The following is a 14938-nucleotide window of genomic DNA, read 5'->3' on the forward strand; positions in this document are numbered from 1 at the left end:
TGCTTGAATTTCCAGCATCTGCAGAATTCCTGTTGTTAACATCCCTGTAAGTCTTCTCTACACTATCTCTATAAGCATCCACATCCTTCCTGCAGTGAGGTGACCAGAACAGAACACCGTATCCAAATGGAGTCTGACCAAGATTTTATATAGCTGTAACGTTACCTCAGGGCTCTTGAACTCAATCTCATGGTTGATGAATGCCACACACACCATACGCTTTCTTAACAACACTGTCAGCCTGTGCAGCAGCTTTGAGTGACCTATGGACATGGACCCCTTGATCCTCCACACTATCAGGAGTCTTGCCATTAATATTCTGTCTTCAAATTTGACCTACCAAAATGAACCACTTCACATTTATCTGGGTTGAACTCCATCTGCCACTTCTCAGCCCAGTTCTGCATCCTATCGATGTCCCGTTGTAACCCCTGACAACCCTCCAGAGTATGCACAACACCCCCAAGATTTGAGTCATCAGCAAACTTACTAACCCACCCTTCTACTTCCTCATCCTGGTAATTTAGGAAAAAGCACAAAGAGGAGAGGTCCCAGAACAGATCCCTGCAGAACACCACTGGTCACCGTTCTCCGTGCAGAATACAAACCATCTACAACCACCCTTTGCATTTTGTGAACAAGCCAGTTCTGGATGCACAAAGCAAGGTCTCCTTGGATCCCATGCCTCCTTACTTTCTGAATGAACCTTACATGGGGAACCCTATCAAACGCCTTACTGAAATTCACATACACTACATCCACTGCTCTACCTTCATCAATGTGTTTTATTACATCCTCAAAGAATTCAGACTTGTAAGGCACGACCTGCCCTTGACAAAGCTATGCTGGCTATCCCTAATCAGATTATGTCGCTCCAAATGCTCATAAATCCTGCCCCTCAGGATCTTCTCCAACAACTTGCCCAACACTGAAGTAAGACTCACTTGTCTATAATTTCTTATGCTATCTCTAGTCCCTAATCCTCCAATCCTCCGGTACTTCTGCCGACCCTGTTGCTGCAAAGATCATCGCCAGAGGCTCGGTAATCTCTTCCTTCATTTCCCTCAGTAGCCCTAACAGGGGGAAGCTGCAGTGACCGGGCCTCTGGCTCTGTGGCTCAGAGGGGAAGGGAGTAGAAGAGCCCTGCTGTAGTGATAGGGAAGTCCATAATTAGAGGACATAAGATTCTCTGGACGCAAGGGAGACCCGGATGGCATGTTTCCTCCCGGGTGCCAGGGTCAGGCACATCTTGAATCAGGTCCATGGCATACTAAAAGGGGAGGGTGAACAGCCAGAAATCTTGATGCCTATTGGCACCAATAACATTGGTAGAAACATGGAAAACATACAGACCCTTCAGCCCACAAAGCTGTGCTGAACATGTCCCTACCTTAGAACTACCTAGGCTTTACCCATAGCCCTCTATTTTTCTAAGCTCCATGTAGCCATCGAGGAGTCACTTAAAAGACCCTGTTGTTTCTGCCTCCATCACCACCGCCAGCAGCCCATTCCACACACTCACCACTCTCTGGATAAAAAAACTTACCCCTGACATCTCCTCTGTACCTACTTCCAAGCACCTCAAAACTATGCCCTCTTGAGCTAGCCATTTCAGCTCTGGGGAAAAGCCTCTGACTATCCACATGATCAATGGCTCTCATCATCTTGTACATCTCTATTGGGTCACTTCTCATCCTCCGTCGCTCCAAGGAGAAAAGGCTGAGTTCACTCAACCTATTCCCATAAGGCATGCTCCCCAATCCAGGCAACAGCCTTGTAAATCTCCTCTGCACCCTTTCTATGGTTTCCATGTCCTTCCTATAGTGAGGCGACCAGACTTGAGTAGAAAAAGTGAGGAGGTCCTGAAGACAGAATATAGGGAGTTAGGCAGAAAGCTGAAAAACAGGACCTTCAGGGTAGTAATCTCTGGATCGCTACCTGTGCCACATGCAGATGTGGCTAAGAATAGGGTGTTTTGGCAGATGAATGCATGGCTGAGGAACTGATGCAGGAGACAGGGTTTCAGATTTCTGGATCTTTGGGATTTCTTCTGGGGAAGGTATGACCAGTACAAAAGGGATGGGCTACAGCTGAACACAAGGGGGAACCAATATACAGGTTTGCTAGAGCTGTAGGGGAGGATTTAAAGTAATTTGGCAGGGAGGTGGGAACCAGAATGATGGGGCTGAGGACAGGGCAGTTGGTGTACAAGCAGAGGCAGTGTGTGGTGAGACTGACAGGAAGGACAGGCAGATTGCAGTCAGTGGGATGAGTTGCAATGTAAAAGTGACAAAATCAGAAAGGGTGATGAATACAAGGCTGCAGGTGTTGAATGTGTGCAGTGTATGGAATAAGGTAGATGATACTGTAGTGCAGTTAGAGATTGGCAGGTATGACACTCGACATCTGTGTCATGGCTGAATCATTATTATAGTTGGGAGCTTAACATCCAAGGATGCACCTTCACTTGAAAGGACAGGCAAGTAAACAGAAGGCATGGGGTGCTCTTTTGGTTACAAAAAATATAAAATCAAATCCTTTGAAAGAGGTGACATGAGATCAGAAGCTGTAGAATTACGGAAATGCAAGAGGCCTCCAAACAGCCTCCAGGATGTGGGTTGCAAATTACAATGGGAGATAGAAAATACATATCAAAAGGGTAATGTTATGATAATCATGGGCTATTTGAATACGCAGGTAGATTGGGAAAATCTGTTTGGTACTGGATCCCAAGAGAACTTCCTCTGAACTCTCTCCAATTCCAGCAATTCTTTCCTCAGATGAGTCCAAAACTATTCAGAATACTCAAGGTGAATCCTCACCAGTGCCTTATGAAGCCTCAGTATCACATCCTTGCTGTGCACTCTAGACCTCTTGAAATGAATGCTAGTATTGCATTTGCATTCCTCACCACCAACTCAACCTGCAAGATAACCTTGAGGGCGTTCTGAACAAGAACTGCCAAGTACCTTTGCATCTCAGATTCCTGGATTTTCTCCCTACAAGAAAATACTCTGCACATTTATTTCTACTACCAAAGTGCATGACCATGCATTTTCCAACATTGTATTTCATTTGCCACTCTCTTGCCCATTCTCCTAATCTAAATCCTTCTGCAGCCTACCTGTTCCCTTAACTATACCTGCACCTCCTCCAATCTCTGCATCATCTACAAACTTGGCAACAAAGCCATCTATTCCATCATCTAAATCATTGATATACAGCATTCAAAGAAGCGGTCCCAACACCGACCCCTGCAAACACCACTAGACACAGGCAGCCAACCAGAAAAGGATCCTTTTATTCCCACTCGCTGCCTCCTACCAATCAGCCAATGCTCTAACCATGCTGGTAACTTTCCTGTAATATCATGGGCTCTTAACTTGGTAAGCAGCCTCATGTGTGGCATCTCGTCAAAGACCTTCTGAAAGTCCAAATATCCAACATCCACTGCATCCCCTTTATCTATCGTATCTGCTCAAAGGATTCCAAAAATGTTCGTCAGGCAAGATAGAAAGTGGTAGTTGACTTTGTCTTGTCCTGGCTCCAAGTACTCCATAACCTCATCCTTAACAGCTGACTCCAACATCTTTCCAACCACTGAGGTCAGGCTAACTGGTCTATAATTTCCTTTCTACTGCCTTCCTCCTTTCTTAAAGAGTGGAGTGACATTTGCAATTGTCCAATCCTCTGGCACCATGCCAGAGTCCAGTGATTTTTGAAAGATCATTACTAATACCTCCACAATCTCTGCCACTACTTCTTTCAGAAAGAACCCTAGGGTGCATTTTATCTGATCTGGGTGACTTGTGTACCCATAGGTCTTCCGGCTTTTTGAGCACCTCTCCTTTGTAATAGTAACTGCACCCACTTCTCTTCCCTCACACCCTTTAACACCTGGCATTTTGTTTGCTTGCATCAGTCTTCACCATGGAAGACACGAGCAGTATGCCAGGAGTTTGAGTGTCAGGGAGAGAAGTGAGTGCTATTTCTATTACTAGGGAGAAAGTGCCTGGGAAATTGCAAGGCCTGAAGGTGGATAAGTCACCTGGACCAGATGGACTACACCCTAGGGTTCTGAAAGAAATAGCTGTGGAAGATTTTGAAGGTATTAGTAGTGACCTTTAAGAATCACGAGAATCTGGCATGGTTCTGGATGACTGAAAAATTGCAAATGTTACTCCTCTCTTCAAGAACGGAGGGAGACAGAAGAAAGGAAATTATAGGCCAGTTAGTTTGACCTCAGTGTTTGGAAAGATATTAAGATCGATTGCTAAGGATGTGGTTTCGGGGTACTTGGACGCATGTGATAAAATAGGCCGAAGTCAGTACCGTTTAAGGGAAAATCTTAACAGACAAATCTGTTGGAATTCTTTGAGGAAATAACAAGCAGGATAGACTGATGAGAATCAATTGATGTTGTGTACTTGGATTTTCAGAAGGCCTTTGACAAGCTCGTGCATGACGCTGCTTAACAAGATGAGAGCCTAAGGTATTGCAAGAAAGATGGGAGCATGGATAGAGCATTGGCTGGTTGGCAGGTGGCAGTGTGGGTATAAATGGAACCTTTCTTGATTGGCTGTATGGTTCGGTGTTAGGACTGCTTGTCAATGATTTGAATGATGGAATTGATGGCTTTGTGGCCAAGTTTGCAGATGATACAAAGCTAAGTAGGGACAGGTAGTGTTGAGGAAGCAAGTAGGCTGCAGAAGGACAAACGGGTTGGGAGAATGGACAAAGAACTGGCAGATCGAATACAGTATCGGAAAGTGTACATTGGTGGAAGGAACAAAAGCATGGACTATTTTCTAATCGGTGAGAAAATTCAAAAACCTGAGGCGTATATGGATTTGGGAGTCCTCTGCAGGATTCCTTTAAGGTTACGTGCAGTTTGAGTCGGTGTTGTGGAAAGCAAATGCAACATGAGCATTCATTTTGAGAGGGGTAGGATATAACAAGGATGTAATGTTGAGGCTTTCTAAAGCACTGGTGAGTCCTCACTTGGAGTATTGTGAGCAGTTTTGGGCCCCTTATCAAAGAACAGTTGCACTGACATTGAAGAGGGTTCAGAGGAGTTTCATGAAAATGATTCTGGGATGGAAAGGCTTACATGAGCAGCAATTGATGGCTCAGGGCCTCGACTCACTGAGATTTAAAAGAATTGGAAAAGAGGAGGGAGTGATTTAATTGAAACCTATTGAATGTTGAAAGGCCTAGTCACAGTGGATTTGGAGAGGCTGTTTCCTATAGTGGAGGAGTCGAGGACCAGAGTACACAACCTCAATAGAGGAACGTCCATGAGGAATTCCTTTAGCCAGAGGGTGGTAAATCTGGAATTTGTTGTCACAGGCAATTGTGGAGGCCAGGACAGTGGGTATATTTAAGACGTAGGTTGATAGATTCCCAGTAAGTCAGGGCATGTAAGGTTACAAGGAGAAGATCAGCCATGGTGAAATGGCAGAGCAGACCGGGGCTGAATGGCTCATTCTGCTGTGATGTCTTGTGGTCTATATTGGAGCACCCCGACTCCTCCACTGCACAGTTGTTTCTCTTCAGAATTTCAGCCAGTTCCCTAATGGGCTCAACAATGAGCTGCTGCTAAAAGCCACCTTGTAGCATTCTAGAAATTACCCCTCTTGGAATCCAGCATCAACCTGATGTTCCCAATCTACCCGGCATATTGAAGTCCCCATGACTATTGTGACATTACCCTTTCGGCATGCATTTTCTATCTCTCGTTGTAATTTGTAGGGCACATTCTTACTACTGTTTGGGAGTCTGTATACAACGCCCATCATGGTCTTTTACCCTTGAATTCCTTAGCTCTATTCACGATGATTCAACACCTTCTGATCCATGTCGCCTTTTTCTAATGATTTTTTACCAACAGAGCAATGCCGCCCCCTCTGCTTTCCTTACTATCCTTTTGATACAATGTGTAACCTTGGACATTAAGCTCCCAGCTGTAATCTTCCTTCAGCCGTGATTCAGTGAATGCTACAACATCATACATGCAGTCTGTAACTGTGCTACAAATTCATCTGCCTTATTCCATATACTGTGCACATTCGGATACAATACCTTCTCTCCTGTATTCACCCACTTCGATTTTGTCCACCTTTTAAATTGCAACTCATCCTGTTGACTGCCCTATCAACGGCATCTCTTCACTGCACATTGCCTCTGTTTGTAAACCAGCTACCTCATCTTCAACACTATCATCCACCTTTGCTACGATACTTCTTGCATTGATATATACGCAGCTCAGGACACTAGTCGCCCCATGCTCAACTTACTGATTCCTGACTTTGAGGTCTTACTGACATCTGCCTCCACAACCTCTCCACTAACTGTTCTAGCACTCTGGTTTTCATTTCCCTGCAACTCTTGTCTTGTATACCCTCAACCTCATGGGAAAAATTCTGTTCATCTCCCTCATAATTCTCTATACTTGTCATGATCTTCTGCACTTTCAAATCTCCTCTCCCCAGATGTTGGCTGTTTGTGCTGTCTCTGACTTCACTGAGTCCATTGTTTCTCTCCTCCTCTTGCAATGTCGTACAGGTGTGGCCGTGCTTCAGAGCAGCCCCTTTGTTCCTCGAGAACCAGATTGGTAACGTCTTTCCCTCGGAGAGTAGGTTGTCCTTGGATGGATCGTGTACATCTCAGGATGTCTCTGGTTAAATTGTCTTCTTCTCACAGGAATTCCGGACCTGGCTAGCAGAGGAGTGGGGTCGGACCCTGGAGGATATTTTTCATGAGCATATGCAGGAGCTGATCTTGATGAAATTTATCTACACCAGTCAGTACGAGTGAGTTTCTGTCCAGGGAGAACTCCAGTATGCCTAGCATGACTGCAGGAGTATGCAAAGATCTGCCCTACTTCCACTGAGTCACCAGCTGAGGAGGGAGTGAGTAATTGGGAAGGGCTGTGATATGGCAGAGGAAGGGGATGCTGGGGAGAAAGGCAGGTACCTGGGTCATTGAGAGACCTAAAATTATTGCTAAGTGCTGGGGGTTTGGCTCGTTTCTTGGTGCTGACCAGGAAGTTAAAATAAGAACTAATGGGCACATCAGCTTCTTGTCTGTTGGCAAGATGCTAGAGTTTATAATCAAGGAAGTAATTTGGAGATGCTGAACACAATCAAAACAAGCAAATTTAGTTTTTCAAAATGTTTGTAAAATCTGCTTGAGTTTCACGAGGATATAAAGAGAAGAGTTGATGAAAAATGAAGAAGCGAAATACAGAACCCAGTGGCCTGTAGCATCAGGAGGACACATCACAGGCAAACAGCTGGACTGTTCCGGCAGTACAGCACATCCCAGGCAAACATCTGCTCAGCCAGTCCAGCTGTTTGCCCTGGGATGAGCTCTACTGCTGTAACAGTCCAGCTGTTTCCCTGGGATGAGCTCTACTGCTGTAACAGTCCAGCTGTTTCCCTGGGGTGAGCTGTACTGCTGTAACAGGCCAGCTGTTTCCCTGGGAAGCACTCTACCGATGTAACAGGCCAGCTGTTTGCCCTGAGATGTGTCCTACTGCTGTAACAGGCCAGCTGTTTCCCTGGGGTGAGCTGTACTGCTGTAACAGGCCAGCTGTTTGCCCTGAGATGTGTCCTACTGCTGTAACAGGCCAGCTGTTTGCCTGGGATGAGCTGTACTGCTGTAACAAGCCAGCTGTTTGCCCTGGGATGTGTCCTACTGCTGTAACAGGCCAACTGTTTCCCTGGGAAGCACTCTATCGATGTAACAGTCCAGCTGTTTGCCCTGAGATGTGTCCTACTGCTGTAACAGGCCAGCTGTTTGCCTGGGATGAGCTCTACTGCTGTAACAGGCCAGCTGTTTGCCTGGGAAGCACTCTACTGATGTAACAGGCCAGCTGTTTGCCTGGGATGAGCTCTACTGCTGTAACAAGCCAGCTGTTTGCCTGGGATGAGCTCTACTGCTGTAACAGGCCAGCTGTTTGCCTGGGATGAGCTCTACTGCTGTAACAGGCCAGCTGTTTGCCTGGGATGAGCTCTACTGCTGTAACAGGCCAGCTGTTTGCCTGGGATGAGCTGTACTGCTGTAACAAGCCAGCTGTTTCCCTGGGGTGAGCTGTACTGCTGTAACAGGCCAGCTGTTTGCCCTGGGATGTGTCCTACTGCTGTAACAGTGCAGCACATCTCAGGGCAAACAGCTGGACTGGCTGAGCAGACATTTGGGCCACCCAGCCTCTGGAGTGTGTGTGCTGATGATCATCAGAGGTACAAAGTTCAGGTCCTGTCTTTGCGGCTTGGATATACCCTGTATGAATGGCTAAATGTGGTGAAAGATCCAACTGAGGAATGGAATTAGGAAGGCATTGACTAGGAGTGAACCCATACTTGGTATGGCGGGGGGGTGCTAAGGAGTATGGCTATGAGCCCCGAGCCATCTCCGTCCTTTTTGTTCAATTGTTCAATAAAAACTCTTGGCTTGCACCTTGGCAGGCAGTACCGATATTGGCCACTGAATGATCTAAAACAATGAGCTAGAATACATTTGATAAGGTGCTGCGTGAAAATCTGGTGCCTAGGATTAGATATTGGAGAATTGAGTTATTGTGGATTGAGGATGTTAGAACAGGTCATCTTCAGACTAGAAGATTGTAACAACGGAGAGCTCCAGGATTCAGTTCTTGGTCCACAATTACATCAATGACTTGGAGAAGGAAACAGGAGGGTAGGGTGTCTACATTTGATAATATCTGGGAAAATAGGTGGGAAGGCATGGGGCAGGGAGGATATAGGGTTCTGTAGGATATGGGTAGATCCAGTGAGTGAGCAAATAGTTTAACGTGGGAAAGTGTGAGAACTTGCTGTATAGTTTGACAGAGGAGAATATTGTTTAAATGTAGAGAGACCGGAAATGAGTGATGTACAAAGTGTTTATGTGCATAAATTACAAGTTAGCAGGCACGTTCAGCTAGTGGTTAGGAATGCAAATAGTCTTTTATTGCAAGAGGGTTGGCGCTCTAAAGTAGAGAAGTATTGTTAAACTTAGTGAGTCTGCACCCTGTCAAGTTTTAGTCCACTTCTTCAAGGAAGAAGTTAGACTAGATTGAAGGTAGTCCAGAAGAGAGTCATTGAAGTAGTTGCTGGGATAAGAAGTAGTCTTATAATAGCTGAATAATCTGGGTCCTTTTCTTCAGTGATCAGAATGAGGGGTGATCTTATTGAAACACGAGGAGATCAGTTATGTGCCAAACACGAGCAAATGGGACTAGCTTCAATGGACATCTTAGTCGATGTGAGCCAGTTGAGCTGTTTCTGTCTTCGCTGTGGTGTTTCTATCTGTTTGGCTTTAAACAGACAATAGCTGCACTTTCATCTCTGGTGTTTGCCTTGTGTTTCAGTAACTGTCTGACATATCGTAGGATCTACCTCCCACCCTCCAGTCCCGAGGATCTGATCCCACCAGGCCTCTTCAAAGGAACCTATGGGAGTCATGGCCTGGAGATTGTGATGTTGAGTTTTCATGGAACCCACATTAAAGTGACAAAGATTACTGTAAGTTTAGTCATCTAGAAACAGTTGTGCAGAGTGAGTGGAGATGCTGGCTGCTGGAATTCACTGCTGTTGAAACAGCGTGCAAAGTCTGGAGTATTGGTATAGCCTCTCACTCCTCAGTGTAAAAGCCAAACATTTGCAAGTTGTTCCGACAGTTTGTCCATCACTGGGAGATCTCTGTAAAGTGCCCAGAGTGCAGTGCCATGTTGATGGCAATACCAGAAGCCTGCTCTTCAACCCACCAAATCTGTACCAGCCATCAGCTGCCCATCTGCAGTAACCCCATTTTATTTTCCCCACGTTCTCATCATCTCACCCACACCCCAGGCAATTTCTGATGGCCAGGCTTGGGTTGTGGGAGAAGTAGGTGCAAGTAGTGGAAGCTCACGCGGCCGCGGGGCGAACTCGGGGAGACAACTCGGCCGCGGGGCGAACTCAGGGAGACAACGCGGCCGCGGGGCAAAGTCGGGGCCACAGGGCAAACTCGGGGAGACAACGAGGCCACGGGGCGAACCCGGGGAGACAACGGAGCCACAGGGCAAACACGAGGAGCCCGCGGGGCGAACACGAGGAGACAACGCAGCCGCGGGGCGAACACGGGGAGACAACGCGGCCGCGGGGCAAACACGGGGAGACAACGGGGCCACGAGGCAAACTCGGGGAGACAACGGGGCCACGGGGTGAACCCGGGGAGACCACGGGGCGAAAACGGGGAGCCTGCGCGGCTGTGGGGCCAACTTTGGGAGACAACACGGCCGCGGGGCGAACTCAGGGAGACAACGGGGCCGCAGGGCAAACTCGGGGAGACAACGGGGCCACGGGGTGAACCCGGGGAGACAACGGGGCGAACACGGGGAGCCGGTGCGGCCGCGGGGCGAACTCGGGGAGACAACGGGGCCGCGGGGCGAACTCGGGGAGACAACGGGGCCGCGGGGCGAACACGGGGAGACAACGGGGCCGCGGGGCGAACACGGGGAGGTCGCGCACAGAGCAAAGGTCAAGGTTGAAAAGTGGTAATTGGCACTGCAAGGTACCAGTTCTACCAGATGTGCCACCCACAGTGGTAAATTTCATGTTTGCTTTAGATTTAAGGGATATGATCTGTGTTGCGTTTTAGAAGTCCTCAGTCCTGGGACATATTAGCCCATGTCTGTTGAAGTGGACCGATCTCATCTACAGGGACAGAAGGGAATGTGGAGTTGGCATCACAGCTATGATAGCACAGAATTATTCAGCATAGGAACAAGCCCTTCAGCCATCTTGTTAATGCCAACCTTAATCCTAATCTTGTTTGCTCCTGTTAGGCTGTATCCAGCTATGCTATTCCTATCCAACGACTTGTCCAAACACCTTCTAAACAGAATTGTATCTGCTTTTAGCATCTCATCCCAGATAACCATACCTTCTGTGTGGAAAAACCTACTTCTCACATTCCCTGTAAATTTCTGCTGTCCCATCTTATACCTCCATCTTGACTCTCTACCCATCAATTCTGCTCTGCCATTTTGTCATGGCTGATTTAGTTTCACCCTCAACCCTATTCTCCTACCTTCTGTCATAATACTTGACACCCTGACTAATCAGGAAAGGCTAAGTGACCTGCTACTTCGGGTGTTTATATTCTTAGTGGAGAAATAAGACCATAAGATATAGGAGCAGAATTAGGCCCTTTGGCCCATCCAGTCTGCTCCACCATTTCTGCAAGGCTGATCCATTTTCCCTCTCAGCCCCAAGCTCCTGTCTTTTTTCCATATCCCTTCATGCTGTGACTAATCAAGAATCCAAAGAGGATGTGTACCTGGTCTTAAACTCCCCTACCATAGGGAACATCCTCTCCACATCTATCAAAGCCTTTCAACATTTGACGGTTTCTATGAGATTTTCCCCCTCATTCTTCTGAATTCCATTATGAGTGTGGAGTGATTGAGTGCTCATTCTGTAGTTAGTGCTCAGATTGGTTTTCCTCATTGTCTGTGTGACAGATTGAGTACTGTGGCTTTTTGGGTGCATTGGCAGATGAAATTAAGGAATGATCTATTTGGTGTGATCGGTAATGGCTCTGAAGAAAACATAGAAACTAATGAATTTGTTGTTCACATGGATGTAGGGAGACCCAAATGTTCCTGCCGGACAGCTGACTCTGCACATCGACATGACCCGTCGTGTTCACTTGCCTGACATTGAGCACTTGCAAAACTTTGACAAACTTTCTCGAATCATCCTGGAGATTCACCAGCAGGTGCAGTGTGCCGACACACAACACCATGAGGACGACTCACAGCCCGCGTGTAACGGTGTGCCGGAGCTGAAGGACCAGGGGGCAAATGCTGCAGGGATGAATAGACACGCTGAGGCAGAGGGAGCGGCTGCAGGGGAGCCTGCTGTAGAAGGGCAGCCCTTTGTGCTTCCTCTGGGAGTAATGGCTCGAAACGAGGTTTATCCAAGGACTTGTCATGCCTGGTAAGTGAAGCAATCGAATAACAGCAACTTACTGTCTCCTGTGCAGTTCAGAATAACAAGTAGTGTGAAGGCAGAGGTGGAGGGGTATTGGCAGTATCACTTGTGAACTCTGATTCTGTGAAGGTTGAGGCAAGTGGATTTTGTGTTAGAGCAGAGGAATGGGAAAAGATACTGAGGTGGGTTAAATACCCTGACATCATTAAAGTTGGAACCATTCTGAGGAAAGATCACTAATGTGAAGCTTGAACTCATTATAAGGATTAGGAGTGGGAGTCGGCTGTCTGGCCCACCAAGCCTGCTCTGCCATTCAATAAGAACATGAGGACTAGAAGCAGGAGTTGGCCATCTGGCCCGGCAAACCTGCTTGAACATTAAATAAGAACATAAGGACCAGAGTCATAGAAAAGTACAGCAGAGACACAGGCCCTTTGGCCCATCTAGTCTGTGCTAAACCATTTAAACTGGCTACTCCCATGGACCTGCACTGAGAACATAGCCCAACGTGCCCCTACCATCCACATACCTATCCAAGGTTCTCTTAAATGTTGAAATTGTGTTTGCATGCACCACTTGCACTGGCAGCTCGTTCCACACTGATAGGACCCTCTAAGTGAAGATGTTTCCCTCATGTTCCCCTTAAACCTTTCCCTTTCACCCTTAACCCATGACCTCTAGTTGCAGTCCCACACAACCTCAGTGGAAAAAGCCTGCTTGCATTTACCCTATCTATGCCCCTCATAATTTTGTATACCTCACCTCAATCTTCTACATTCCAAGGAATAAAGTCCTAACCTATATTCAATCTTTCCTTATAACTCAGGTCCTCCAGACCCAGCAAGCTCCTTGTAAATTTTCTCTGCACTCTTTCAATTTGCTTTTCATCAGCCAAAGAACTCTTCCATCTTCCTGATGGAATCAATTCTGTCCAGATGTCTTGCTATTTTTTGTTTAATGATGGCTTTAAGCATTTTCCTGAGTGCAGACGTTAAGCTAACTAGCCTATAGTTACCTACCTTTTGCCTAAATCCTTTTAGAAACAGTAACTGTGACATTTGCTGTCTTGCCCAGAGTGCAGAGAATTTTGATAAATTATCACAAATACTTCTGCTATAACTTCCAGTATTTCTTTCCGTACCCTGAGATGCATCCCATCAGGATCAGGGGACTGACTTGTCTACATTCATGCCCACTAGTTTGCCCATCACTACTTCTTTAGTGGCAGTAATTGTATCAACTTCCTCACTTCCCATCGCATTCAGAACATCTCTCTCTGACATGTTGGACATGTCCATCACTGTGAAGACTGACACAAAATAGCCGTTCAAGGCATGGCCATTTTCACATTACCCACTGTTAATTCCCCCTTCTCATCTATGTCCACTGTAGCTACCCCTTTTCTGCTTGATTATAACAGCTTTTTCGTTTAGTTTTAAATTTCTTTGTTAGCTTACTTTCATAATCTTATCTTCACTTTTTTTGTTGTTTAGTACAGCGATCCCCAACCACTGTGCTACTGGGCCGTGAGGAAACGATATGAGTCAGCTGCACCTTTCCTCATTCCCTGTCACGCACTGTTGAACTTGAACATAGGGTTGCCAACTGTCCAGTATTTGCCGGGACATCCCGTATATTGGGCTAAATTGGTTTGTCCCATACAGGACCGCCCTTGTCTCGTATTTCCCCCGCTAAGGTAGAACGCTCCTATGAAACCGTTCGTGCCGAAGTGGCGTAAAGCGCAGAAACAATTTCCATTAATTTATATGGGAAAAATTTTTGAGCGTTCCCAGACCCAAAAAATAACCTACCAAATCATAACAAATAACACATAAAACCGAAAATAACACTGACATATAGTAAAAGCAGGAATGATATGAAATATACAGAGCCTATATAAAGTAGAAATAATGTATGTACAGTATAGTTGGGAAGATTAAGCCAAAACCAATTTGTGGGAGAAAAATCGGCACGTATGCGCATGCGCACACAGGTGCCCACGCGAGGCTTCATGGTCATGGTAGTCTTTCCTGGGGTAAACACAAGTGTCCTGGGATTTGACTGCTACTTTTGTCCCTTATTTGGGAGTGAGAAAGTTGGCAACTCTAACTGTAAAAGACATGCTGAGGTGAGTTTAACCCTACTTGAACACCCCTGGCCGGTCCGCAAGAATATTGTCAATATTAAACCGGTCCATGGTGCAAAAAAGGTTGGGGACCCCTGGTTTAGGATTTCTTTGTTGCTGTTTAAAGTTTTCCCAATCTACCAGTTTCCCATTGTTCTTGGTGACTTTGTATACACAAGTTTTTAGTTTGATACCTTCTTTTATTTCCTTCATTACCCAAGGCAGACTGTCCCTATACTCAATCTCATTTTACAGATTAGTGTATCATGTGATAACAGAAGCTGTGATCACAATCACCCAACCTTTGGATATCAGAATGGTGGGTGAAAGAGAGGTGGGAGCGGGAATACACTCAGACTAGTCAGCCTAACATGAGTGATGGGGAAACTGAGGAATCCCTGTCCATGAAACCATTAGTCCATATGGAAGAGCATGGGACAGGCAGCACAAGATTGTTAAAGGCAAACTGTAACCGATCTGGTTGAAATCAGTAGACTTTCAATAAACTTGAGATTAGAAACATGTATGTTAATGGGACATCAGCACACAGAGTCTGTGGAATAAGTTACTACTGGAGAATAGTTGAAACATATAAAAAAAATGCTAGAAATACTCAGTAGGTGTTGCACATCTGCCTGTATTTGCCCATCGCCCTCTAAACTTCTACCTACCTACTTGCACGTTATCAATGTGTTTACCTCATTACAAATACCACCTTTTTGAGGAAACTTCCCTAATGTCTTTATTATTTAAACCTCTGCCCTTTTGTTTTTAGCACCCCCTCTTCATGGGGGGCGGGGGGGAATTGTGCTTTCACCGTATCTCTGACCTC

At 46.1% G+C, this 14938-nt stretch overlaps 1 protein-coding gene across 3 annotated transcripts in view; it reads left to right on the forward strand.

Moving 5' to 3' along the window:
* The window catches only part of fbxo31 (F-box protein 31), a 32107-nt gene that overhangs the window by 15693 nt on the left and 1476 nt on the right, over positions 1 to 14938 (forward strand). For all 3 annotated transcript variants that reach the window (XM_072280057.1, XM_072280058.1, XM_072280059.1), the window contains 3 exons: positions 6703 to 6812; positions 9374 to 9527; positions 11635 to 11987. In XM_072280057.1, coding sequence (XP_072136158.1) covers positions 6703 to 6812; positions 9374 to 9527; positions 11635 to 11987 — 617 coding nt within the window. The remainder of the gene's footprint in view (positions 1 to 6702; positions 6813 to 9373; positions 9528 to 11634; positions 11988 to 14938) is intronic.

Source organism: Mobula birostris, chromosome 15 (genome assembly GCF_030028105.1).
Source record: "Mobula birostris isolate sMobBir1 chromosome 15, sMobBir1.hap1, whole genome shotgun sequence".
Taxonomy (NCBI): domain Eukaryota; kingdom Metazoa; phylum Chordata; class Chondrichthyes; order Myliobatiformes; family Myliobatidae; genus Mobula; species Mobula birostris.